The sequence below is a fragment of the Moschus berezovskii genome, chromosome 11 (assembly GCF_049115385.1).
Source record: "Moschus berezovskii isolate FMDL1 chromosome 11, NW_MosBer_1.0, whole genome shotgun sequence".
NCBI lineage: Eukaryota > Metazoa > Chordata > Mammalia > Artiodactyla > Moschidae > Moschus > Moschus berezovskii.
The window spans coordinates 94,559,507-94,586,679 of NC_142470.1; the positions used below are offsets into that span (position 1 = coordinate 94,559,507).

Sequence of the window (27,173 nt, forward strand, 5' to 3'; positions counted from 1 at the left end):
TGAGAAACCTTCCCTGATGCCTCCCAAAGAGCATGTTGAGGTTCCCTCTCCCCCTCCTTTCCTGGATTCAAAGCTCAGCTCTGCCACTTTCTGTGTGACCTTGGGCAAGTCACTTCTCTCTGTCTCAGTTTTGCCAACTGTAAAATGGGACTAATAGTAGTACCTTTTCCCTAGAGTTGTAGGTATTAAATGAGGATAGGTAGAACAGCATATGGTGAGAATTCTGACAGTGCTAGTTCAAGTCATGTTACTATGTGAATTCTAATGTGATCAATAAAATACAAATTTAAAGTGCTCCTGAGTTCTCATAGCAACTTTTATATATGAATTTAATATTAAAGGAACAACTACTGTCTGTGGTGCATCACATACTTTTGATGTTCAAATTGGATCTTAATTCTGAAAAAGGTTGTGAAGCACTGACCTAGGGTTAAATCCTTAGGAAATTGCCTATAATGACAATGATGATGTGGTTACCTTCTGGTTAGATGTACATCTAGATTTCCAGAGCCTCTCACTGAGCTGGGCTGTGGTTATTTAATGGAATATTAGCTGGACAGCCTGCTACATCCAGATGGTTAAAGAGGCTCCTGAGGATGGTTATGTGATTCATGATTGTACTTCCATTTGTCATGCCCCAGAGCACCTGAGACACTCATTAGTGGCAGATTTCTGAGTAAGATTTCTGAGTAAGTAACATTTTTCACTTTTAAGATTCCAAAAGTGCCTTTCTAGATTCACTGTGTAAGGCAGGGAGAGATGATTATTATATTCCAAGCCCCCAGTGCACGCTTAGTCACTCAGTCGTGTCCGACTCTTTACAACCCCAGGGACTGCAACACATCAGGCTCCTCTGTCCATGGGGATTCTTCAGGCAAGAATACTGGAGTGAACTGTCTCCTCCAGGGGCTCTTCCCAACCCAGGGATTGAACCCAGGTCTCCCACACAGCAGGGGGATTCTTTACCGTCTGAACGACCACAGAAGCCCAAGAATACTGGAGTGGGTAGCCTATCCCTTCTCCAGGGGATATTCCCGACCCAGGAATCGACCTGGGGTTTCCTACATTGCAGGTGGATTCTTTACCAGTTGAGCACCCAGGGAAGCCCCAAGCCCCCAACAGTTGGGACAAAAAAGGCCTAGAAAGAGAGCTTCCTAGCCAGGCTGCTAAATGACAACTGGGAAGAAAAGCATCCCCGTTTGAACCCCAGCTCCATGGCATCAATGTGAGTAAAATCGACCCCCCCCATTCTATTTTGTTTTATCCATTTTCCCCCTTGATTCGTACTAGTGTGTTTTGGTATTTAAGAAACACTTTAGTCAATGCAGCCTAACAATACAATGGTCAGACATGTGAAATCACCTTCTGTTACACAGACTTCCAGAAAGAAGAGAGATTCAGAATGAACAGTTACTGCTCTGCTAAGGAGGACATCTGAACCTGGCTCCATCAAAACAGCTAAAGGTCCTCCATTAGTAAATAACCAGACACTCAAGGCTGTTCCCCAAACTCAGAAGCAGGCAGTTTGGGTCAGGCTCTCAGAAAACAGAGCTGACGCCTTACCCCAAAGCCGCTGTGTTCACCAGTTCATCACAGCAAGGATAGAGAGAAAGAGGATGCTTTGAGGTGATGGCCCAAGTTCGGGGGTTTTGGATCGTCTTTACCAAGCTTCTGGGTGGATGCTAGAAAGTCAGTGCTGGAACACAAAAATTTAACAGACTCCCATAAACCAGCTCTGTCCAGCAAAGGGGAGTAAGAATTCCAGGGATGGGATGAGGTTGTTGCCTTAGAGAAAGCCTCTCAGCCTATGAGGGCATGCATCTACCACTCAGCTTCTTTCCCTTGGGCCTTAAGCACACTTTGCTGAGAATCAGAAGTGCCGATTTCTGGGCCACAGGCCGATGAGGGTCCAGGAATCTGCATTTTAACAATCAGCAGGATGACTTTTCTGCTCACTGGAACATGAGAACCACTGCCTTACAACTAGACTGCCAGTGATAAAAGCACTGTGAAGACACAGTCCTGCGTCACGATCCATGCATCACCAGCGATACAGTCAGAGGAGCGGCAGCAGATACCCAAATGTGTGTGCACACAGCTGCAAGTGCTGTACACGTCATCTCTTAATCCTCACAGCAACCCTAAGAGCAGGTCCCATCACTACTCCTGTCTCATAGATAAGGAAGCTGAGGTACACAGGTTAAGTAATTTGCTTAAGGTCTCACAGCTAGTAAGTGGCAGGGGGAGAGTCTGAACTCTGTCCAATTCCAGAGGGCTCACATTCTACCTAGAGACTGACTCTAGGGCCGGGGACCCAGAAAAGCCCAACCTCTCCACTGAAACCCAGAGATAAAAGTGAATGGAATTGCGAGAGCAGCATGGACATATATCATGTGTAACATATTGCTAGTTGGAAGCTGCTGTTTAGCACAGGGAGCTCAGCTCGGGGCTCTGTGATGACCTAGAGGGGTGGGGTTGTGAGGGGCATGAGAGGGAGGCTCAAGAGGGAGGGGATATATGTGTACTTATAGCTGATTCACATTGTTGTACAGCAGAAACCAACACAACATTGTAACGCAATTATACTTCAATTAAAGATAAAAAAGTAAAAATAAAATAACAGCTAAAAAAAAAGGAATGAATCAGCATTTAGGAGCCAAAGGGCCACCAAAGGAGAGTTTGGATGAGTATCCCCAGGTGAACTGGCAAGTATTCTGTTGGGGTCAACCTCCGCAGACAGCGAGGTCCCTGGAGGTGGGTGCCAAGCATGCAGGCCAGGGTGGCAGGTCCCTGTGCTCCACAAACAGCGGCACTGCCTGCACCTCGAGACAGCCTGCAATCAGCTCACACTGGCCAAGAGACCTGCAGGGCAGGACATCAGCCTTGGCCTTTTCTGTCTTTTTTAAAAGGTAGCTCCTTTTTTTCCTATAGTATTAAAATAGAATTAAATAGTATTAAAAATGTATAGTATTATAAATGTATTAAAAAATAGCAATAAAAATGCTCACTGTAGACAAGATAGGAAAGTACAAAGGAAATTACAATCCGCTATATTGCCATTCACTTCAGTTCAGCTGCTCAGTTGTATCCGACTCTGCGACCCCAGGGACTGCAGCATGTCAGGCTTCTCTTCATATCACCAACTCCCGGAGCTTGCTCAAACTCATGTCCATCGAGTCAGTGATGCCATCCAACCATCTCATCCTCTGTCGTCCCCTTCTCCTCCTGCCTTCAATCTTTTCCAGCATCCAGGGTCTTTTCCAATGAGTTAGTTCTTTGCATCAGATGGCCAAAGCATTGCAGTTTCAGCTTCAGCATCAGTCCTTCCAAAGAACACCCAGGACTGATTTCCTTTAGGATGGACTGGCTGGATCTCCTTGCAGTCCAAGGAACTCTCAAGAGTCTTCTCCAGCACCACAGTTCAAAAGTATCAATTCTTCGGCGCTCAGCTTTCTTTATAGTCCAACTCTCACATCCATACATGACTACTGGAAAAAACATAGTTATGACTAGACAGACGGACCTTTGTTGGCAAAGTAATGTCTTTGCTTTTTAATATGCTGTCTAGGTTGGTCATAGCTCTTCTTCCAAGGAGCAAGTGTCTTTTAATTTCATGGCTGCAGTCACCATCTGCAGTGATTTTGGAGCCCAAGAAAATAAAGTCTGTCACTGTTTCCATTGCTTCTCCATCTATTTGCCATGAAGTGATGGGACCAGATGCCATGTTCTTCATTTTCTGAATGTTGAGTTTTAAGCCAGCTTTTTCACTTTCTTTCATTTTCATCAAGAGGCTCTTTAGTTCCTCAGAGATAATTAATGTTAATACTATATGATGCTTGCCTTTTATTTTTGCATCTGTGTGTACAGTGTATAAAATTAAGATTTTATATTCAATTTTATATATACCTTTTTCTATTTATTTACATGAGATATTATATTCAATTTTATATATAACTTTTTCTCCCATATCATTAAATATACTTCATCAGCATGATTTTAAAGGGTTTTTATTTAAATCTAATCACCTGTCCCATAATTATTTCTCTCTTGCTGACATTTAAATTGGCTGTACTTTACTATAGTGGATAATAACCTAACATCCCTGGTTATTTCTGTAAAATAGATGGCTGAAAGTGTAATTGTTGGATCACAGGGCATGGGCAATTATACGGTTCTTGCAAATACTAAGGAATCGAGTTCCCCATTAATATTACAGTCTTTCCCAGGAGCCAACGGGCACTCCCACAAGCGATATGCACAGCTGTGTCACCTCACGCACACCAGCACTCTGTGTTGCCATGCTCAAAAATATGCCAATTTGACAGATTAAAATAAAACAGTATGTCTGTCTCTCCCAGTAGAGGATAAGGTTCTTGAGGACAGAGATTTTGCTTTCCTCAAGGTCTGGCACATAATAAGTGCTCAGTAAATCTTTGCTGATTGAATGAATGATTCAAAGAATCGGTCTGGACCAGGAATGCTGGTCTTTGTCCCCTCCAGGTCACCCGAGGGGCTCTGCTCTGTACAAGGCCTACCCTGCTCTTGGGCATCTTGTTACCTGCAGCCTTCCCCCCACCCCTGCCACAGGTGCTGGGCGACCACTCGGACCAAAGAGGACATACTGGTCCAATTCTCCCTCCTGAGACTCTGAGCTAAGAGGTCCAGAGGTGGACTGAGCTGGCATTAGTGTGATCTTCACTGTAGGTACAGAGTAAATGGCCACAGACTGTGGGGCCTGATTACTGCTACTACTGTGGTTCTCTGCAGGCTGACTCTTTCGGCTGATGTGTGGTTAGATTCTGTTCCTGCTATATAAGGTGCCTGCCAGAAGATGCCCTTTATTCCAGCTTCATAGATGACAATCACAGCCCAGAAGAGTGATCAATCAGATGGAAAACCAGCTCGGCATCACAAGCCAAACTCAGCAAGAAACAATTTATTAAAGAAAAGAAAAAGGACACAGTTTGGCACTTGGATTAAAAATGGGAAGTCTGAATATAGTAGAGGCGGGTGTTTTCTTCAAAGAAATCCATATGGTGGATCACCTGCTCTGTGTTTATGATTTTCTTTGAGATGTAAAAATCATCAACATCACTGGCCTGGCTCTATGCCCTCTGATGGCAGGGCTCATACTGACTTCTCATGTATATCTCCAGGGCCTAGCACAATGCCTGGTAGAAGGTAGTACTTAATAAGTGGGTGCTAAGAAAAAGTCAAGAGCTAAAAATCAGGAGAACAGGAGGCTTCTACAGGCCTTGATTTTTAGAAACCCAGGAGTTGTGTCACTCACTTTGGTTTTTCAAAGCTGGTAGATATTCACTTATCTAAGCTCAACTTAAACCACAGCCTTGATTTACCCAATCCATCCCCTCCATTCCTTTGTTAAAATATCTATAGCAACATCCTCAGCACGCAAAAGCTCAGTTGGCTACACTAGTTTACCACCCATTTCTGTTTTTAACAGTGAAGATATTTATTTACCAAGACGACGTGTGTTTGTTCCCAAACCTGCTCATGTCAATCACACTCATTACTGTATTTACATAACTACATATTATATATATTAATGAAATATCTATGCATAAGGAAAGAGCTGTTGTTTTTATTAAAGTGCAGTGTTTTGGAAACACTTGATAAAGGTGAAAAGTATTGATGTCAATTTAGGGGTGAACAAGATAGCTATGAAAGACTAGGTGTAGAGGGGAATGTATAGGTCTGCAAAGTTTTAAGGCACTTACTCTGCAAGTGTCTGAATTCTTACACTGAAGAAACCAAATATAGAAATTATAAAGGATGCAAAATGGTGCAGCTTACAAAAGTAAACAAATGCAGAATGCCAATATGTAAATCCATGAGTAACCAAAAGAGTATCATGAGACTTATCTGACTTGCCTTCACGTAATGCACTCTGAAATTCTCTAGTCTAAGTTCTTCAATATCATTTTTAAAAAATGTTGGTTGTGACCCACTAGAGTGATTTTCTGACTCACAGTTTGAAAAGACACTGCCTTAATCCAGGTCCTGAACTTTATCCAGGGGGGAACTGGGGTTAAGGGCACTACAGATGTCACACAGCTAGTGAGTCAGAATTACAATCCCGGATTCCACATTCTGTGGTGTGCCTACCACTCTGAGCAACCTGCCTTCTGACCCAGCATCGTTTCCCCCGCAAAAAGTAGAAGGCAAAGTGAGGAATTGTGCGACAAGCAGAAATCCCAGAAAGGAAAGGAGAAACAAGCCCTCTTTCTCTCCTGAGGCTCCACACTCCTCTAAGCGTGCTCCACAGCGAGCCAGTCCCCGCACCCACGGCTGTCTGTGTTTTTAGCCCCTAACGAAGTCATACCAAGTCTCTTGTGCTATAGACACATATTTGGAACCATGAACCTTGTACCTGGGCAGAACACGTGAGCTTTCTAATTTTAGAATGACTTCAGCCCCACGTGGGAAAACTCCAGACAATGGAACGGGGAAGCAGGCTGCAGATCTGAAAAGCTTTTGTTAGGCGAGGTGAGCAATAACCAGATCCCTGGCTTGCTGGCTGACCCGTGCTCTACCTGTTTTCCAAACAAAGTGCTGTCTTCAAAGACTGCTCCCTATAATCTGATTTGCCCTCCCTCCACACCCCCAGCCCAAACTTGCCCTTCTTAACAGCTAAACTCAAAGCCCCCACCAAATCTGACCACCGTCTCCCCATGCAAGCTGATAAGAGGGACCATCCCTCTGAATGACACCACCATGAATGTTCCATGGTCTCATCATCGCCTTCGAAAAGTCTCCCAGATGCTAAAGTAAGTAAGGTTTCCAACATTGCCTGATTCCAAGCGGGTGTCAATAGACACAGGCTAGAGGAAGGAGCAGAAATTCAGAGGTTTAAAGAGCCACCCTGAATCACCCAGGAATTAGGCAAAGAACAGAAGAAGCTTGGCTCCCAGGTGTCTGAGCAAGGCCCTCACCACACCCCTGGATCATTAGAATGAGTCTCATGAAAATATGAGAACCAGATGGGCAGCCTGGGAACGAGGCAACATTGCGCAGGGTTAAGCAAGCAGCCACCCAACAACTTAACCAGGGTGCATTCTGTCCCCAGTCAGGGGCATTAAAAGGTGCCTTTGAAGATAGGCCCTAACTCTTTCCTCACGAAGGGTGTCAGGCTCTAAGCTGTAGGTGCTGCCATCCTCACTTTGCCTCCAGCTAATGTTTCTCTGCAAGCTTTACAAACTGACAACCAGCCAGATACAAATTTTCTGTCCTGGCCCGCAGACTACTGACTTCTTGGAGCAATGAGTTTCTAAATCACACACTAAGCAGTCAGCTGTGGTTGCCATCTGTCACTGCGAGGATCTCATTGTGGGGTCACCTTTGTGGTGGCAACAAGGACAGGGTTGTCCAGCAACTATAATGTAGCCTCTGTGTGTGTGCGTGTGTGTATGTGTGCGTGTGTGTATGTGTGCGTGTGTGTGTGTGTGTGTGTGTGCGTGTGCGTGTGTGTGTGTGTGTGTGCGTGTGTGTGCATACATACTCAGTTAGTCAGTCACATCTGACTCTGCAGCCCCATGGACTGGGGCTCACCAGACTCCTCTGTCCATGGAGTTTTCCCGGTGAGAGTACTGGAGTAGGTTGCTATCTCCTGCTCCAGAGGATCTCCCCAATCCAGGGGCTGAACACAAGTCTCTTGCGTCTCCTGCATTGGCAGGTGGATTTTTCACCACTGCACCACCTGAAAAGCCCATAATGTTAGAACCTGAATGTAAAATAGCATCTGGCTCTGAGAGAATGAGACACATGGCAGTCACACTACCACCAGTGTATCTGAGGCTCATGGCAGGTTTGAGCACTGCCATACATTCCTAACATTACTTTGCCAACAAAGGTCTGTCTAGTCAAGGCTATGGTTTTCCCCGTGGTCATGTATGGGTGTGAGAGTTGGACTATAAAGAAAGCTGAGCGCCGAAGAATTGATGCTTTTGAACTGTGGTGTTGGAGAAGACTCTTGAGAGTCCCTTGGACTGCAAGGAGATCCAACCAGTTAATCCTAAAGGAAATCAGTCCTGAATGTTCATTGGAAGGACTGATGCTGAAGCTGAAGGTCCAATATTTTGGCCACCTGATGCAAAGAAATGACTCACTGGAAAAGACCCTGATGCCGGGAAGACTGAAGGCAGGCAGAGATGAGGACCACAGAGGATGAGATGGTTGGATGGCATCACCAACTCGATGGACATGAGTTTGAGCAAGCTCAGGGAGTTGGTGATGGACAGAGAAACCTTGTGTGCTGCAGTCCACGGGGTCACAAAGAATCAGACACGACTGAGCAACTGAACTGAACTGATACTTTGAAGGCTGCCTTCTAAATCCTCATCAAAGCTTTCTAAGCAGTCTCCATCAATCCATCACAGTGGTCATGTGAAAAACTTCACAGGTTTTTCCTAAGTCAAGGCCAACATCCAAACAGGAACCAGATGAATAACTCGCTTGAGGACACGGCAGAACCGAGACCAGATGGGTCTAGCACGCTGGCTCCCAACCTGCAGCCTGAGGCATGTATCCCTCCAATGTCCCACCCGGAGCGAATGTCTGAGAAGCATTTCTGATGATAATAATGCCAGTTTCCATGCCTCTGGCATCATCTATCCTCCACATTTGGGGGTTTATAAAAAGGAGGATTGAAAGAAACCAATGAAACCTCAAATAAGAAAGCCAAGAGCAGCTATGAAGTCATGAGGCCATGGAACTTTTTTGGGGGGAAAGCATAAGAATGCCACATGGGATCAGCCCCTGTTCCTTCAAGCTCATATTCCACTTTTGATTGGCACGTGGAGCTTGCAATTTTCTGTCTATGTTGCTCCATCAAAATGTTAGAGTTTAATTCTGAGTAAATCTGCAGTCCTTTGTTCCAGCACCATCAATCAGGAATGTACCAAAACCTTCTAGTGTTCATTACTGTTTCTCATTGCAATTAGAATGAAGAGATATGCATATTTAAACCATGGGTGAAGCTCTCGTAGCTTCTATCCTAAAATTACCCATCTTCACACCTAGATAGTTTCAGTAAATGAGCCCACCAACCTCCAGAGCATAAGGGTTAGGAAGGACTCAGATGTGAAAGTCAGTCACCCAGTATATCAATGAGCACATTTTATGAAAGCAGCGTTGACCTGAAAGGAAATATAAGTAGAAAGCAAAATATGAAAACATCAAAGGCAATGTGAATTAGATAAAACGCCACAAATTTGAGTTCAGCGTCATCTACCCTCCATATTTAAGAATCTAATAAAAAAGAGTTACTATTGCTTTTGTTGGTGTAACTGAACTATGGTTTCATTTTAAAAGTTCTTATCTGTTAGATACAAGTAATAGTCACAAGAGAAGTAGATTATGTTTTAAACTATACCAACAAAGAGCAAACTCAAAAAGGTGAGAAAATAGCTGAAAGAAAAATGGCAGAGAGAGGCTAGTTGTTGAAGCCGGGTGATGGATACATGGGGATTGATGTACTATCATTTCTCCTTTTCTGTGTACGAAGATTTCTATTATAAACATTAACAAATAATTCTTCTTGCTGAATTAGCCAAGAGTTAAACACACATATATTCCAATGCTAGTGCAGTGAGTGTGGCTGGTGGGGTCTCCAGTTTGAGCTGTACCCACAACAAGATTTCAGCCATGTCTGGAGAGGACAGAGTTGGGGTGGGGTGGGCAAGGCCTACAAGGGCCTGGGGAGTCTTCCAGGAGGCGGGAAGTTCACCCTAAAGGGAAAAAAAAATTGAGCAAACAAGACTGATTTAGTCACAGAGCTTTAGCTCTTGGACAAGTGGCTCTGACATGGTCATCACCATTTGGACTTATCTACTAACTAACCCCACTCCAGTATTCTTGCCTGGAGAATCCCATGGCGGGAGGAGCCTGATAGGCTACAGTCCACGGGATCGCAAAGAGTCAGACACGACTGAACTACTTCACATAACATAACATAACATAACATAACATAACATAACATAACATAACATAACTAACTAACCCAGCCCTCTCTGGATTCATTTCTTGGTCCAGCAGGGCAGGGCAGAGAGTAAGCAAACACGGAAAGAACTATTCCATTAACCTCTCTGGGGCACAAGTACCACAGCTAAGTAACCCATCAAACAGAGAGCAGCGCAAGAGGCCAGACTGGCGGCGCCCCCGCCTCTCCAACATATCACCAGCCAATACCAAGATCTCAATGCCCCTGGACACCAGAAGGTGCGGCACTACCCCAGCTCTCACCCACCACACTGGGCCACAGAGCAGCACTCAGCCAGCTACAGAGTCGTGTGCAGAAGGACAGGCTACACCTACTGTTTTCTGAACCTAAGTCGTCATAGGGAGAGTATGTCCAATGTCAACCTGAGACCGTCTCACAGAAGCAAGCCCAGAAAAGAAACATGGAACAGAGGTCGATCATGACCGCAGCAAGCATAGTCATTTTCTGGATAAATATCACAGGTTTTCCTACGTCTACCCAGAAGAGCCTGGGAAACCCCAAAGGGCCTTGACAGGAGCCATGCCAGGCCCCTAAGGGGACTGACTCGGGTACAACATCCCCTAGGCCTTTCCTGTGTGAAAGGATGGAATGGGAGTTGGGGGTAAGATAACCGTCTCCCTGGGGGAAGCATCAGCCTCTGCCATCACCACAAACTGTCACTTACAAGTGACTTAGGGGAAAACCCGGCTGTTGGCCTCCCAGGTCCTACAGTGAGGGTCACGACGGGCTGGGGGTGCACCCAGAGGGTAAATGCACCCCAGGATGAGGGCTGGGTCAATTGCGAAACTAGCATGGGTCACACAGCTATCCCCTCCTCCCTGAATATGCACATCTGAGCCCTTTGTGATGGGGGAAGCAGTTAAAAAGTGAAAGAACTACTTCATGGAAACTCCAGTAGACCCTGAACTGCCAAAGCACCGCTTTGGAATGGACGGGCGCTTCCACCCCCAGTCCCAACGAAGTATAACACCTAAGACAAGAGGCAGTTTCTTCTGTGGCATCATGGGTCACCAAGTGGCGCAGACACCTTAAGGGTTCAAGTGCATCAAGGATAACAGCTCCAGGCGGAGACTGTGGGGTTGCAGAAGCACTGGTATGCAGTGGGAGCAGCAGCAGCATCTACTATGTTTGGAAGGAAAGCTTTGGAAGAGAAGAGCTAAGTACCAGGAACGCTGTGTGGTGGTTTGAGGATGTATGAATACAGAACACCACCTCCTGCCCTGGCACCTTCCTGAAATAACTAGGGAGACGCAGCTGGGGCCACTGCAGTAACAGATGGGAACATTCTCTATGTCAACGAGCAAACAGAAACAGGCAGACTGGTGCACTGCTGACATACAAACCGGCTCAATTCATTTGGAAAGCTACTTAGCAATTTGTTACAAGGGTCGTAAATATATACTCTTGCTCCTAGAGCTATGTCCCAAGGAAAGAATCCAAAAGAAGGAAATAGTTTCTAGGCATCAAGAGGGAGCATTATAATTTAAACTGAAGACAACAAAAATATCCCATGGGAAAAGCCTAATTGTAACACGTGTCCACTTAAATGAAACATTATGACATTTTAAAAGGATACATTTCAAGGCATTCTTCAGTTCAGTTCAGTTCAGCCTCAGTTCAGTCAGTTCAGTCGCTCAGTCGTGTCCGAGTCTCCGCGACCCCATGAATCACAGCACGCCAGGCCTCCCTGTCCATCACCAACTCCCGGAGTACACTCAAACTCATGTCCACAGAGTCGGTGATGCCATCCAGCCATCTCATTCTCCGTCGTCCCCTTCTCCTCCCGCCCCCAACCTTTCCCAGCATCAGAGTCTTTTCCAGTGAGTCAACTCGTCGCATGAGGTGGCCAAAGTATTGCAGTTTCAGCTTTAGCATCAGTCCCTCCAATGAACATCCAGGATTAATCTCCTTTAGAATGGACTGGTTGGATCTCCTTGCAGTATAAGGGACTCTCAAGAGTCTTCTCCAACACTAGCCACATGTAAAAAAGCACAACTCCAAACCCTGAGTTTAAAAAGCAGGAACCCGAATCACTTCCTCACCGCAACTAATTGTATAAAAATATTAGTGCACACGGACAAATGCTAAAAGCCTTGCACAAACATCACAGGGGATGCTTTTGGGAGCCTCTGCCCAATAGCTGTTTGCCACCAACGTTTCCCAACTTTCCAATCTGTTGATCCAGGATCTCACAAATGCAACAGAGGAAATGCAACTACAAATGTCCAAAGAGAAACTGGAAAATATTAATAACAAATCAAAGATTCCCAGGCAGAAGGAGACAAGAGGGTTTAGGAATCTGGGTTCTTCTTTAGATGGATTATGAGGCTCAGTTTGCCAGCACCCTTGCCCACAGTGACTGTGCTGGGATCAGAGTTGGGAAGGTACACCTTCGGTGAGCAGGGAATGGTCACTGTGGGTCAGCGGTTAAGACCTCCCAGGAGCACTCCCCAGGGCCTGGGACAACGTGCAGGAGGCAGATGCATGGGAGCTCAGCAGGCAGGAACCCCGGGGGAAGCTTGTAGCAGAGGCTCCACAAAGCAGCCAGGGGCTGCTCCCCCTTCCGTTCTCCATACACCCGCCTACATGGAGGGGGTGGGATGGGACTCACCACTCAGGGCAGATGTGCTGTTCTCCAGGGCCTGGCACACAGCCAAGAAAATACCTGTGAAGAGGAAGAAAAGAAGGCAGGTGAGAGTCTGGCCAGCAGCCAACTTCTCAGGCTCAAAGATGGGTCCTTCTCAAGGGAAAGAGTTGATAGTTTCACAAAGTGGCCAACAGGCAGTCATAGCAACATAATACAGAGTGGTGGTGGTTTAGTCACTAAATTGTGTCCAACTCTTTGTGACCCCGTGGATTGTAGCCCACCAGGCTCCTCTGTCCACGAGGATTCTCCAGGCAAGAACCCACTGGAGTGGGTTGCCATTCCCTTCTCCAGGGGATCTTCTCAACCCAGGGATTGAACCCAGGTCTCCCACATTGCAGGCAGATTCTTCACCATCTTGAGCCACTGGGGAAGCTCAGTACAAAATGAATAGGTGGGACCCTTTGTGCAAAAAGCAGGAAAAAAGTGCCTATTAGCAATACTAAAATCTCAAGCTTTTTCTTTCCTGTTCTCTCTCTCTCCACTTGTCATGATGGTTCTTGTTTTAAAACACCTTATAGATATGTTTTATTGTGATAAAATATACACAGAAGTTACTATCTTAACTCTTTTTAAGCGCACAGTTCAGTGGCTTTAAGTATGTACATGCTATTGAGCAGGTCATGATATTTGCTACGTGTTCTTTCTGGTCTTGCTCTCTCTGGGGTGTGAGGAGACTTGCAGGGTGAGCCAGCTCCCCAGAGGCACCCTGGGCCCCAGCGACAGTACCCAAACGCGCATGTGATCCCGGACAGCTGGGTCTGCCAGCAGGGGGATGGGCGACCCAGCTGGGGGCAGGGAAGCCAGTCAGAGGTTTCTTCTTCCCAGAAACCAATCGCCCCAACCCACGGAGGGCAGGTGACCTTGAGGGTGTTGCAACATCTACCCGGGATACATGGATTAGGGGATGGGGAGGCTCGCCCATGTCCGTCTTCCGCAGAGGCACAGCTGGGCTACCAACCTCGATGGGGCAGCTGCCACCATGCCCTGCCCAGGAGGGGCACATACCTCACTCCAGCCTTTCTGGTGTCCAGGTCCCAGGTGGCAGGGGCAAGAACCCACCCAGGGGAGGCAGGGAGGTGGCAGTAGGTGGGATCACAGGAGCCAAGGCCCCAGGGCCCTGCACATACCCCACTGTCCCAGTGAACCTCATTTTCCTTTCACATTATAACGTGAAAGGAAAACCATTAAGTATGTCTATACTGCAACTGGGTGGGCGTGAGCCCCCAAGCCCAGGGCCTACCTGAGCAGGAAGCTCTGGGACCACAGGGGTCTCATACTTCCAAAGCCACCGCGGACAGCAGATGACCTTCTGCACCTGCACGTTGCAGCCCGGGAGGAAACACAGCAGCACAATTCTGTCAAAGAAGGAACCTCTAGGAGTTATGCAATCAGCATCAACTAAGTTAGAATGATTTCCTAAAACTGAACTGCAAAAAGATGCCGTGGTGGTCACGCTATGAGGCCGGGCCACCTGCAGGTTAGCCCAGAGGCAGCTCAGAAAAGAGACAAACCTCTGTGCTATGGCCCCCACCCCATGGCTCAGGAACAGTACGCCCCTTGCCATTCAGGCTGTGAGAGTTCCTTTCCCCCATCCCTCAGGATGTAGACACACCAGTCCTTGACTCTCAAGGGAGAAACATGCTTGGAACAGACAAGGCAACCTGCTCAGGACTTTCCTTTAAGCCTTTGACATGAGAAATATCTAAAAGCTTCAGGCTGCTCTCACTGCTGGCCTGGCATGAATTTCCCAAATACTCCTACAGAGTGCCAAACCTGACACTGGTGCTGGAGTTGGGTGCGGGGAGACCAGGAGGTGGTTGGCAGAAGGGGACGAGGAGAGAAAGTTGGTGAAATCAGATGTTGGCCTGTGTAGTTCCTTCTTGCTGCTCAGTAGACACTGCCTTTGGAAGCAAGGTCTCAGGGTCCCCCTGGGCATTATCTAAAAGGCCGAGTGTGTAATCTACACCCCAAGCATTAAAGTGAGGGTTTCCTACCAAAGCAAGGAAAAGTCTCAGAGGTTTCTCCCAGTCAGCTGGGGACCTGTCACAAGCTGATTTTACTGGCATCACCACAAACCACTGTGGGCCAAAGGTGGCCAGTGACCTGTGGAACCAAAAGGAAAGACTCTCAGATGCTTTGTATACCTCTTGAGAGGAAGTGCCACCGGTCTGTCACAGTCTATGAACAAATGCATTTCCTTCCCCGCTCCCTCCCAGCCCTGTATCCATCCGTCCATCCATCAGTCAGTACAGTTCCTGGGCTCCATGCTGACCTCTGCTGAAGCAAAACCTGGACTAGACAGCAAACACTGTCCAACCTCAGCCAGGAGAGAGCAGAGGTGCTCCCCAGCATTCAGGGCACATGGAGGGGTGCTCCCTCAGCCTTGGGGCGAGTCCCTTTGCCATCCCACCCCCTAGTTTCCTTACCTGGGAGCTCTCAGCTGCTGAACTTGCAAAGATGTTTCGGGAACTAATTAGGGGTTACAAAACCACCACGTTCCACAGAGGAAGGACACTGGGTTTTTAATCATAATTTGAGCAGTATAAGAACAGTGCCTTTCTGTTATCCTCCACAGTCCCATGGAAAAACTCTTCAGTGCCCTGGACTCTCTCTGCAATTTCTGTTTAGACACAATTGCAGCAGAGGCCCTGTGATGGGAGACGAGGCCTCTGCTTCTCCTTCACCATGTGGTGGGCTCCCTAGGAGGGTCCCAGACCCACAAGACAGGGTCTGACCTCTGTCACGACTCACGGGGGCACAGGTGCCACTTACTGGGCAGGTGGCAGTCCCACACCCACCACTTGGCTTTTACATGCTCTATCTTATTTAGTCCTCACCATAACCATGACACAGGGCTCCTCCCAGCCTCCCTGCCTTCTGGTCCAGTCTATGGAAACACTCCCATTTTACAGATGAGGAAACTGAGGCTTAGACAGGTTGAGAAATCTGCCCAAGTTCCTGCAGCCCAATTTAGACTCAAGTCTATCCAACTCCTATGCCTGGGACAGTGTTTAATGACCACCCCACACACCAGTCCTTCTGACCATGGGCTGTCATGACACACTGGAAGGTACCAGCTATGACCCCCAAAAGAGTCCAGACAACAGTTTCAGTGGGCCTAGGCACCAGGTTGATCCCTCTCTTCCAGAGGCTCCATCTGTTGCCTCTTGTGATATTTCCACTGCCTCCAATCCCCCCACTATGAGCAAGGTCTACCGAGCAGGAGCAAGGGTGTGAATGTCCAGACTCCCCACAGCATAACCTCCATAAGCCCAGCTGCCTGGACTTCCAGCTCCCTGGGCTTTGCTTGGAACAGCTGGACCGTGTGAAGGCCAGAAACAAGTGGCCTTGGCAGGCTCTGAGACACATCAGAAGCACAGGAATCCTCCCTGGAGCACCTGTGTGGGTTCAGACATAGGCACGGCCACCGCCAGTGGCCCTGGGGAGACAACACACAGTTCAGACGGAGACTCAGAGGCTACAGGTGCCTCTCGCCTGAGGTTCAAAGTCGGGCCTTGCCTGCCCCAAGGCGAGCCAGCCAGCCTCCCTCCAGGCAGGAATCCCTTCTGGGCTGCTCCTGCCAGCATCCCATTTTGTTTAAATAGCTCCAAAGAGGGGAATCTCAGGATTGTGAACTTAGTAAAGGGTGGGGGGGCGGTGCGTGGTGAGGGGAAAATCTACACGTAATGGAAGAAAGACCTTGTGAAAGACGGACCCCAGCCTCGAGGCAGAGGGAACCCAGGCAGCCCTCCAGGAAGGACAAGGGCCACAGAGCTTTCACTTCAGCTTCTGGAATGCAGATGGCTGCTTCCAACAGGAAGAACGGCCAGAGAGAGGACAGCCTACTTACCTGTGAGCTCACAGGTCAGGGCCAAGGGGAAATGTTGCCAATGGATGCTGGACACCTATCACCCCCTGACCACAGAGCAGGATGCCCCATCTGTGCGGCCCCGCGTGCATGCATGGGGTTGGGACCTGGCTGTGTCTTGAGCACGGGACACCCTCCATCCTCTTCCACCTGTCGGCCTGGTGACCACTTCACCTCCTCTGCAGACACTCAGCTCTAAGGCCCCGACCTGGAAGAGGCATTGTGAGGCCCCCGGCCACCCCGACAGAGGAGACCACGCCCTGCTCTCGCCTCTGCTACAGTTGGTATTTGCCTCCAGGCTCCTACCTACCCCACTGTGTAGATCAGCTGCTTGCCCTAGAAAATCAAGGCTCCACAGCTCATCCATTTTCAAATCTCCTAAGCCAGGCTTCCTGAGCAAAGGACTGAGGGTGAGGTTCTGGCGTCAGGGAGATGTGGGGAGGGTGGAGAGAGGTTGCAGCAGATCCTTTTGGATGAAAGATGTCTTAGCTTTAGAGGAGGTGGTGAGGAAAGGCCCGCGGGGAATGAGCTAATGCAGGCGGAGGGGCAGGAACCAGTGTGGCTAAGTGGAGGGCAGCCAGGATCTCACTTCCTCTCCTGCCATGCTTGGGGCTGCGCAGTCATGAGGCTCAGAGCAGAAGCTCAGGAAGTGAGGGTGGTACCTACAGCTCGAGGTCTTCAGGTGACACCCATGAACAGCCATGTAGGGGACAAAAATATGTGGAAATGGGTCACAGGGAACCCAGGGTCTGCTCGTACTAAGGTAATTTCTGGTACCAGGTTCTAGGGTATCTTCTCTTATGAATTATATTCCAACACCTGAAATTTATCTGCAAACATGGCAGGATTTTTAACTGTAAAACCTGCAATATTGTGTGACTTAGTATTTTTCAATGCAAGAGGTTTGATAGCCAGGTACAGATGCTAGCTTCAGGGTCAGAAGTGATTAGGAAGAAAAAGTGAACACACTGCAGGCAGGGGCAAGGAGGGAAGCTGGCAGGACCAGTGAGACCAGGAGACCCGTGCCTGACCCTCCTGTGAGAATAGCCATAAATGTCACATCAAAAGCAGCCACACGGCATCCTCATCACCCCAGTGCAGAGTTTCTCTCCAAAGAAGAGGTGACAGTTCACAAGTGCCCCTGCTTATAGAGGCACTGGTGACACCGGCTTCAGAGGACAGCAGGCAAAGCAGCAGAGGAATGTGTGGAGTAACTGGCCGGACGGGATCAGGAGAGTTCAAGGGAAGGCGAGGAGGGTTTAGAAATACGTGACACAGAATGAATCGCTTTGGGCCGAACAGCTCACGGGACGGAGGGCTCTTTCTCTGCCCATCCCAGCATCTGAACCTCTGCCTTCAAAACACAGATTAAACTTTGCTACCCCAGGAGAGTCTTATCGAGAAATCACTTGAAATGGTTAGTGTTGGGTTTCAGGTGGTAACTCTGCAGGGAAGTGGGTAGCTCTTGTGACAAACCCATCCAAGTGAGGTTCTGACCCTGCACCCAAACAGCTCCACACAGACACGTGAACCAGGAACACACCTGTACGCCAGCAGTGGGCGGGAAGACCACGGGCACCTGACTAGTCTCCCGCGCTCCCTCCTCGCATCATTCAGCCATAATTATTACTGTGGCTGAGAGCGTTATTAACAGTAATAGCAGCAACATTTCTGCACTTACGACATGCCCTGCATCGTCTCATTCAGTACACAAAGCCAGTCCTAGGAAGCAGGCACTGCTCAAGCTCCCAGTTTGGAGATGAGAAAAAGTCCAGATATAGGAGATTAAGTCAACTGTCCAAGATCACCAGGCTTGTAAGTGACAGACATGGCAGCTCATGTTACAGGGCCCAGCCAGCCACCCTCTGCTTCCCCCTATCCTGTGGAGCGCAGCCAAAGGACACAGACACTCTAGAAAAGTCTCTTCTCCTAGATCTAAGCCAGATGTGCTGTGGTACGGAGATACCCAGGGAGTCCAGAGACTAAGGTCATCCGCGAGTGGGGCCGCCTCTACCAGTCCCTTCACCAATTTCACCAATCTCACTCTCAGCTTCCTTATGTTTAAATGACAGAATTGGGCCAGCCCTGTCCCTAACTTCTGGGATGATATGGGGCTGGCATCTTTCTAAACCATCTGTCTAGGGAAGAAGGGTATGGACACACTTGGCCTCATTCAGATGCTCGGTGTGCAGGTGGATCCCTTGCCTTGAACCAGGATCAGGCAAAAGGCTGTGCGTGCTTGCCTCAATGAGTGTGCACAGTTTGTTGTAATTTTGTCTTTCGATTTAGCATGTCCATCGAATATCAGAAGATGGGAGAGATCTGAAACTAGAACCTAAAAGGGCACTTTCCATTTCTACATTTTCAATGCAGTCTTGACATGGGCTTGAAGATATATTCAAAGCTAACAGTCCAGGATGAATGCTCTTGGGTCAGTGAGCTTGGGACCCTCAGCTGCCCTTCCTAATGACTCGTGGGTGGCCAGAAGCAGCAAAGTCCAACTGAGTCTAAGGCAATACCTTATGACTATGACCTCCTAGAAAATAAGCCAGTGTTACTTGAATGCTCATGGGTATTTTCCATTTCTGTGTTTGTATATCTGTGGGTGGGAAAACCCAAAGTGCTCAGATTGAACCTTCAGGATCAGAAAGGTGGAAGAGACAGGCAGACGGGTGTCTGCACTGCAACCTCGTACCACTTTCTAATCCCAGCTCAGGGTCTATTATGGCAGAGAAAAAAGAAGCCCTGCCGTCAGGACTGGGTTCAAACCCTAGCTCTGCCGCTCCTTAACTGTGAGACCTCAGCTGTGTTATCTAACCTCACTTTGCCTCTGTGTCCTCATCCACAAACAAGGACAACACTTCCTCACATGACTATTGTAAGGATTAAAGAAAATGAAGTAAAGTATGCAAAGTCAGAGGAAAATGGACTCTCCTGTACTCCATGGAAGGCAGATGAGTATGGGCTGCTAAAGCCAGCACACAATCCCACATTCCCATCGACACTTTCCCACTTCCAGGCCCTAAGCATTGTTTCCAACCCCAACCTTCTCCAAGGCTTGAACCTCAGACCTCGTGTCTCCTGCCCTTCTCCACTCTTCCTCCCTGGTTCTAGGTGGGCCGAAGACCAGATACCGTCATTGGCCCCACCCCGTCACCAAGCCACAGAACCTCCCACAAGACTTGCCTCCACCTTGCCCATCTTACCCATCCCTCTACATCCCTACTGCCACTGCCAAAACTCAGGCCGCATCGGCTCTCCTGGGTCTTCACAATAGTTGCCTGACTGGTTTTTCTGACCAAAGCATTTTCACCTCTGCTCCTGCTGCCAGTGAGCTTCTAGAGCACTTGGACCACCAGACCCCTTCCCTCTGCATTCTGCTCACAGAGGCCCATCTGAAGTCCTGCCCAGAGATTTCGGGTGCGTAACCTGGTCCTAAACCCCATTTCTTGTGGCTCCTCCCGCCCATTCTCGGCAGGCACCGGCCACCTTCCCAGCACACCACCTGTCCTCACTCAGCTCAGTGTCTCGGACATGCCATGAGGGTCCTAACTTGAGTCCTTGCAGTTATGCAACCCTGGCCTGTTGCCAGCATCTCAGTCTCCTTCGCTATGAAAAAGGGATAAAGATATACATCTCCCACGCGGGATTATTGTAAAGACTGACTGCAGGGACTCAGAATAAACAGGTAGTGCATGGGGTGGCTCTTGATGAGGGTGAAAGAGGAGAGTGAAAAAGCTGGCTTAAAACTCAACATTCAAAAAACTAAGATCATGGCATCCAGTCCCATCACTTCATGGCAAATAGATGAGGAACAGTGGAAACCGTGGCTGACTTTATTTTCTCGGGCTCCGAAATCACAGTAGACAGTCACTGCAGCCATGAAATTAAAAGACATTTGCTCCTTGGAAGAAAAGCTATGACAGACCTAGACAGAGTAATAAAAAGCAGAGACATCACTTTGCCGACAAAGGTCCGTTTAGTCAAAGCTATGGTTTTTCCAGTAATTGTGTATGGATGTGAGAGTTGGACCATAAAGAAGGCTGAGCACTGAAGAATTGATGCTTTCAAACTGTTGTGCTGGAGAAGACTCTTGAGAGTCCCTTGGACTGCAAGGAGATCAAACCAGTAAATCCTAAAGGAAATCAACCCTGAATATTCATCTGAAGCTGAAGCTCCAATACTTTGGCCACCTGATGCAAAGAAGTGACTCATTAGAAAAGACCGTGCTGCTGGGAAAGACTGAAGGCAGGAGGAGAAGGGGACAACACAGGATGAGATGGTTGGACGGCATCACCGACTTGATGGACATGAGTCTGAGCAAGCTCCAGGAGATGGTGATGGATGGGGACGCCTGGGTGCTGCAGTCCATGGGGTCACAAAGAGTCGGACACCACTGAGTGACTGAACTGAACTGAGATGGGTGGGATGGGCTAGGAGGTGGGAGGGAGGCTCAGGAGGGAGGGGACATGTGTATACCTGTGGCTGATCCATGTGGATGTATAGCAGAAATCAACACAATATTATAATTATCCTTCAATTAAAGATAAATCAAAAAGAAAAAGAAATGAATAAAGGAGAAAGCCGTAGAGACCGTGGCAGGAGCGGGTGGGTGCTGCGCTGTTGAGAAACCTTGTTTCGTAAGGCCCGGTAGGTATGACGCAATGCCTCACGCTGCTACACACACATCTTCCTCTCTGCTCCCCGCAACCCTCACCCAGGTCAAAGCCTTGCAGCACAGTGCTACCTGCTAATATGGTGGTCTGAGAGGACCCCCACCCCCACCCCCTGCAAAGCAGACAGCACACAGGAGCAAAATATCTCTGTAAAACAGTTAACCAGGATGCACCAAGCATCTCCTCTGGGAAACGGGCCCTGTGCCCACTCCCATCCATGCCCCGCTCTTTCTTGTTAGGAGGAAGCAGAATTGAAGGTTCATCAATGATCCTGGACCAGGGCTGGGGACTGAGGCAAACTTCCTCTTACACAGGCCCTGTTCCCATCTGGCGGGCCGAGGGCCTCGACAGGGATTGCGGAGCAGCTGGGAGAGTATGATTAGCTCTCCTAGAGTTTCCTGGCTGCTGAATCACCAACACACTCTCCCAGCGCCAAGCTCCAAGGCTGCAGGAAGCTGTGACAAGCTGAGGTGCTCACAGCCTGTTCCAGTCGACTGACCCTCATGGGAGGCATCAAGGTGTCAGTGCAGAGGGCCATGCTCGACTTTCCCAGAGTCCCTGAGGAAAGAAGGGGTGGGAGAGCGGACCAGACACGGGGCTGGGAGAGCGGACCAGACACGGGGCTGGGATCAGTGGGAGACGCAGTGACACTCCCTGCAGGGCCAGGGTCCCACAGCTGCCAGCAAATTCAGGAATCAAACGCCAAGCCCCGCCCCCTCCAAGGAGGCCACTGGCCCTGACCTAGCTTCCCCTGGCCTTGTGGTGGCGCCCAAATGGCCATCCTTGGGGCCTAGGGTAAGCAGAGGCTCTGCCTGTGCAGACCTCAGCCCAGCAGAGGCAGCCTGTTGGCAGCCCCAACAAAGGCGGACCCACCCCTCAGCTCTGTCAAGGCCATGTGTGCACACCACTCCCCACCAGTGGCTTAGAAGAAGACTACGAGAGGGGAGGAGGTGAAAACAGAAGCAATCCTTGAACTCTGCCCTATTTCCTCCACGTGATGATGACAAACTCATCCTTCCCACCACTCAGCTCGGACACCTCCAGAACCACCCTGCAGGAGGCACGCCGAGGCTGGGGTTTGAGCCAAGATAAACGCCAGTGGGACTTGGCTCCATTTCAGATCAATGCAGCGTTGGCCTTGGGCATGGGGGAAGGGCTGGACAGAGGGGACAGCGCTGCACCAATGCTCGTCGCCACCATCAGGCCTCCATCGTGTTCTGGGTTCTTGGGGCTGACTCCAGAACACACCTTAGGAGAACTCACCTGACTGCATAAAGATCGTGGATCGAGAAGCAGAGTTCAAATGAGGAAACAAATCCCCAGAAGATGGATTTTCAAGAATTAAAGGGGAAACACCCTGAAGTTCTTGGAACCCTGCATCACAAAGCAACCTGGGAAGAGTGAGGCTGACAGTGAGGGGGAGGAGGAGGAAGAGAAGAGAGAAGATGAAGGGCATGGAGGAAAAGAGCAGGTACCAGCTGCTGAGAAGGGCCGGATGAGAAGTGCGTAAGAGGCACTCAGAGAACCCTCTTTCACTAGGAGACCCTGACCAGACCACCCCTAGCCCCGGGTTTCTGCCCACTGGCAGTGCGTCCTGGGGGCAGCTGGTAACAGGTGGGGTAGGTTTTGACCGTCACAATGACATGGGGGCTTTCCTGGTATTTAGTGGGTAAGAGCAGGGATGCTAAACTGCTGGGATGCAGAGGAGTTTGTCCTCCTTAAGAGGCTAACAGTGCACCCTGTTGAGAAATTATGGACCCAGGCATGGAAAGTCTCTCAACTATAGGTCATTCAGCTTCCAACTGCACATGCGCAGAAGCACCCAAAACTCAAGGGAGACAGAATAAGTACATGAACGGACAGGGCGGCTCGGGAAAGCCTTGCCAGCGGCCTGGGGGAGCTCGCAGCGGACTGCGGGATCAGCCTGGCTTCGGGTAACTGGGCTGCTTCCTTCCCTGACATTCAGTAATTCCCTCCATTCTGTTCATCTGTATGCTTCTCTATAATAACCCAGAGCATCTGGGTTGCACAACAGGAAGCCAGCCTATAAAGTAACAAGACCAACGAGCTGCCAACAAACCTGCACCCAGTGATTTATAGTCTCAGGGCTCCAAACAGACTCCTGGGGGCCTGGAGAGGGAAGGAGGGGAGGCATGGCGAGGAGGGCAACTGTCTCTCGGTCCACTGCCTGACTTCAGAGCCCCTGAAATATTTCCCTCTGGCCAGTGGATATTCTTTTGACCACACAATACAAAGCTGTTCGGTGAATGCCCCCAGTGCTCTTAGTCATATAGGAAGAGTTTCTTTTACTGATTGGAGACACATCAGAGAGGAACAAGGCACACTTGACCCCACAGTTTCAGGGTGAAGAGCATCATGTACCTCTTAGTGTTGTCAACTTAAGTCATTTTAAATAAAGAAAAAACACACCCTGGGGAAGCACGGTAGCTTTCCCCTACCAAGCCTGCTCCTGCCCTTCCCCATTTACCTTGCTGACTTTGGGGTGGGGGGACGGCAGAGACGTGAAGCAAAAGAAAAGAGGGAGGGAAGAGGAAGTTTGCTGCTAAGATGGTTCAGCTCTAGCAAGAAGAGGAGAATGACAGGAAGAACGTGGACAGCATCCCTGGAATATTCAGCGTGTTTCCGAAGCACTGCCCAGAAAAATCAGACTCGTCCAAGTGAAAGTGGGGCAGGAACCAGAACCAGCTGATAGAATGGTACAGCCACTCTGGAGGACAGTTTGGTGGTTTCTGGCGAAACCAGACATAGTCTTACCATATGGTTTGGCAATCGAGCTCCTTGGTATTTACCCAAATAATTGAAAATTTACATGTACCCACACATACACGCACACACAGAAAGCTGCACAAACAGATATTTATAGCAGCTTTATTCACAATTACTCAATCACGGAAGTAACTAAAATAGCCTTCAGCAGGCAAATGGATAAACTATGGTATATTCAGACAATGGAATATTATGCAACAATAAAAAATGAACTCTCAAACTGGAAAAAGACATGAAGTAACCTTAAATGCATGTTCTTAAGTGAAATGAGCAGATTGGAAAGGACTATGTACTGTGACTGTGTGATTCCAACTACATGACATTCTGGAAAAGACCTAACTATGGAGACAGTGGAAAAAGATCACTCGTTGCCAGGGGTTTGGGATGGGGTCGGGGGGAGGAAGGGAGGATCAGGGGGAGCACAGAGGATCTGAGGGCAGTGAAACTGCTGTGTGTGATACAATGGTGGATACATACCACCACACACATTCATAGAATGCATAACACAAAGAATAAGCCCTATTGTAAATGAGGGACTTTAGTTTATACTCTAGTTAAAAAACATTAACTTTCATTAAAAATAATGTTCCAATATCAGCTCATTGATTATAACCAATGTGCCACACTCAAGCAAGATGTTAGTAACAGGGGAAGTAGGCAAGAACTCTTTGTACTTTATACTCAACTTTTCTACAAGCCTGAAACTGCTCTAAAATTACAGTCTAGGGACTTCTCTGGTGGTCCAATGGCTCCGACTCCACGCTCCCAGGCAGGGGGCCCGGGTTCGATCCCTGGTTAGGAAACTATATCCCACGCACCACAGTGAAGATCAAAGACCCTGTATGCTGCAACGTAACTGAGACCTGGCAGAGCCAAATATACACAGTCTATTAGACAACTGTGTATTGATAGTGGCTGCCAGGGAGAAGCTTCGATCAGTGGCTGATCTGACTAGGCTGAGCCACCTGGACCCCGAGTCTCACTCTCAAACTGGGGGCACGTCAGGATGGGAGGAAGCAGGGGAAAACCCTCTGGAAATAGGCCATGGATAAGGCAGATAGGAACCTGGAGGGGAGGAAAGGGAGGAACGATGGGTGAAGAGTCTTCCAGAGAAGTCTTTCAGTAGAGAGGCTGACAGGCACTGCCAGGAGTCTGAGCAGCTTTCGAAACAACCAAGGAAATCCAGTGCCCCAGCTTCAAGCAGCCGGCCTTGCTTCTGTGGTTTCCAATGTAAACCAGATGCATTCTAGATGTTCCCTCAGATGAGGACAAGTGACGAATACAGCTTTCAATCTGTTGCCAGCCAGCAGTCAGCTCCGAGATGGAGGGGGCAGAATTCAAGAGTTGTTGAAGGATGGTGTAATTCTGCTTCTGGACCCCCCAGCTACATCCAAGAGAGGGGTTCCCATGTGGGTACCAAGCACAGCCTTTGTCATAACAAAACGCAGCTATCATCACAGAGAACTGGTCCAATCCTCTCCTTCCTCATATTTCCTTTCTCACACTTCAGGCAGGAAAGGAATAAGAGAGAAATGGAGGCATTTCCACTGCCTGAAAGCATCCTTCTGTGACGACGACCTGCAAGGTAATGAAGCTCACCACCCATCCCCTCTGCTGCCACAACATGACATTTTACTGTAGGCTTGTTTGCTTATTTTCTGTCTTCTTGGCACCAAGTGGGGGTAGGGGAGAGATGATTTTTTCGGTTCACTGTATTTCCAGTGCCTAAAACGGTGCCTGACATGTAGACGGCTCTGAACCTCCAGAATGAATTCAGGTCTCTTTTAAGCCAAACCTGGGAGACAGTGCTGCAGAGATCTCTGGCAATTGTGAACTAAAGGAGGTGAGATTTGAACTCCTATGTGAGCAGAAGCACTTTTGAAGGACTCTGTGGAATCTAGGTTCTTTCATTCCGGAATAAGAAGACACCATCAGAACTGTGCTGTGATGATAGTTCTCCAAGAAATGATGCAGACAGTGGGGCATTTTCTTCATCACGGGTGTGTGCACAGAAGGATAAAGTCATCACAGATGTCCTTTCTGAACAGGTGACGTCTAACAGAGACCTGAATTAAACGAGGGAAACAGTCCTGCAAGTATGTGGAAGAAGAGCAGCCAAGTGAAGGAAGGCAAGTGCACAGGCCCTGGGGTGGGACTGAACTTCGCACGTTCAAGAAACAGCAAGAAGGCTGGAGAAGCTAGAAGACAGCCGTGGGAACACGGCTGGAGGGGCGCTGACAGCTCTCTTGGGGGAGCGCAGGAACCCGAATTTTACTCCAAGCTGGGCAGCCACTGCAAGGTTTTGAGAAGAGGAGCCACAGCGTCTGATTAGAGACATCACGCAGGGTGCTGAGAACAGAAGAACTTACAGAAGCAAGGCTGGAAGCTGGCGGAGTGGGGACAAGGCTACCGCAGAGTCCTGATGGGAGAGGGTGTGAGGAGGGGTCAGCGGGAGAACAGAAACATCCAGCAGGACTTGGGATCGCAGGAAGGCTGAGTGTGGGACCTCCTCTGCCCACCCCATCTCTGCCTCCACTATTTCCCTTCCTTCCTTACCTTCAAGGCCAGCTCAAACATCAGTGTCTTCACAAACCTTTCCTGACCACCTCAGATGGAGTATCCCATCTCCAACCCCACCCCACCCTGCCCCAAAATTAAAATACCAAGTCAGTGAGTCAACAAGGACAGAGGTCTGAAGAAACCCATTAGCAAGCTCAGCGCTCACAAGCACCGAAGCCACACAAGTCAGTCTCATTTTGGTCATGACGGTCTCGCATTTCTCTAAAGTATTCACTATCGGTTCCTATCTGGGTCTGCCCACTACCCCCAAAGATCCTCCAGGATGCTACAGGCTAGCATGAAGGTTCTGGCCCTGCTCATCCCCAGCCAGGGCCTAGGAATCCCAGTCCATGGCTTTCCTGTGAGAGTCACATTCAACATCCAGGATAAGCTAGCATGCAGACACCAACAGTGTGCCCTAGGTAAGCTTTCCAGAGGCTCACACAGCATCTAATCCTGCTTACCACACACCCCTCTGATGCCACTGTGGGCTGGCCTATAGCATCCAAGACAGGAGTAAAGGACACACAAGGAGCAAAGTGAACTGGCTCAAGCTGACCTGCGACCAGGGCATGTCCAGCTGCAAAGTTACAGACCCAGAGACTGTTGTCTGCTCTG

At 48.8% G+C, this 27,173-nt stretch overlaps 1 protein-coding gene across 4 annotated transcripts in view; it reads right to left on the bottom strand.

Moving 5' to 3' along the window:
* Window positions 1–27,173, bottom strand: part of TGFA (transforming growth factor alpha) — a 109,164-nt gene that overhangs the window by 61,692 nt on the left and 20,299 nt on the right. For all 4 annotated transcript variants that reach the window (XM_055399130.2, XM_055399129.2, XM_055399128.2 and 1 more), the window contains exon 2: window positions 12,630–12,683. In XM_055399130.2, coding sequence (XP_055255105.1) covers window positions 12,630–12,683 — 54 coding nt within the window. The remainder of the gene's footprint in view (window positions 1–12,629; window positions 12,684–27,173) is intronic.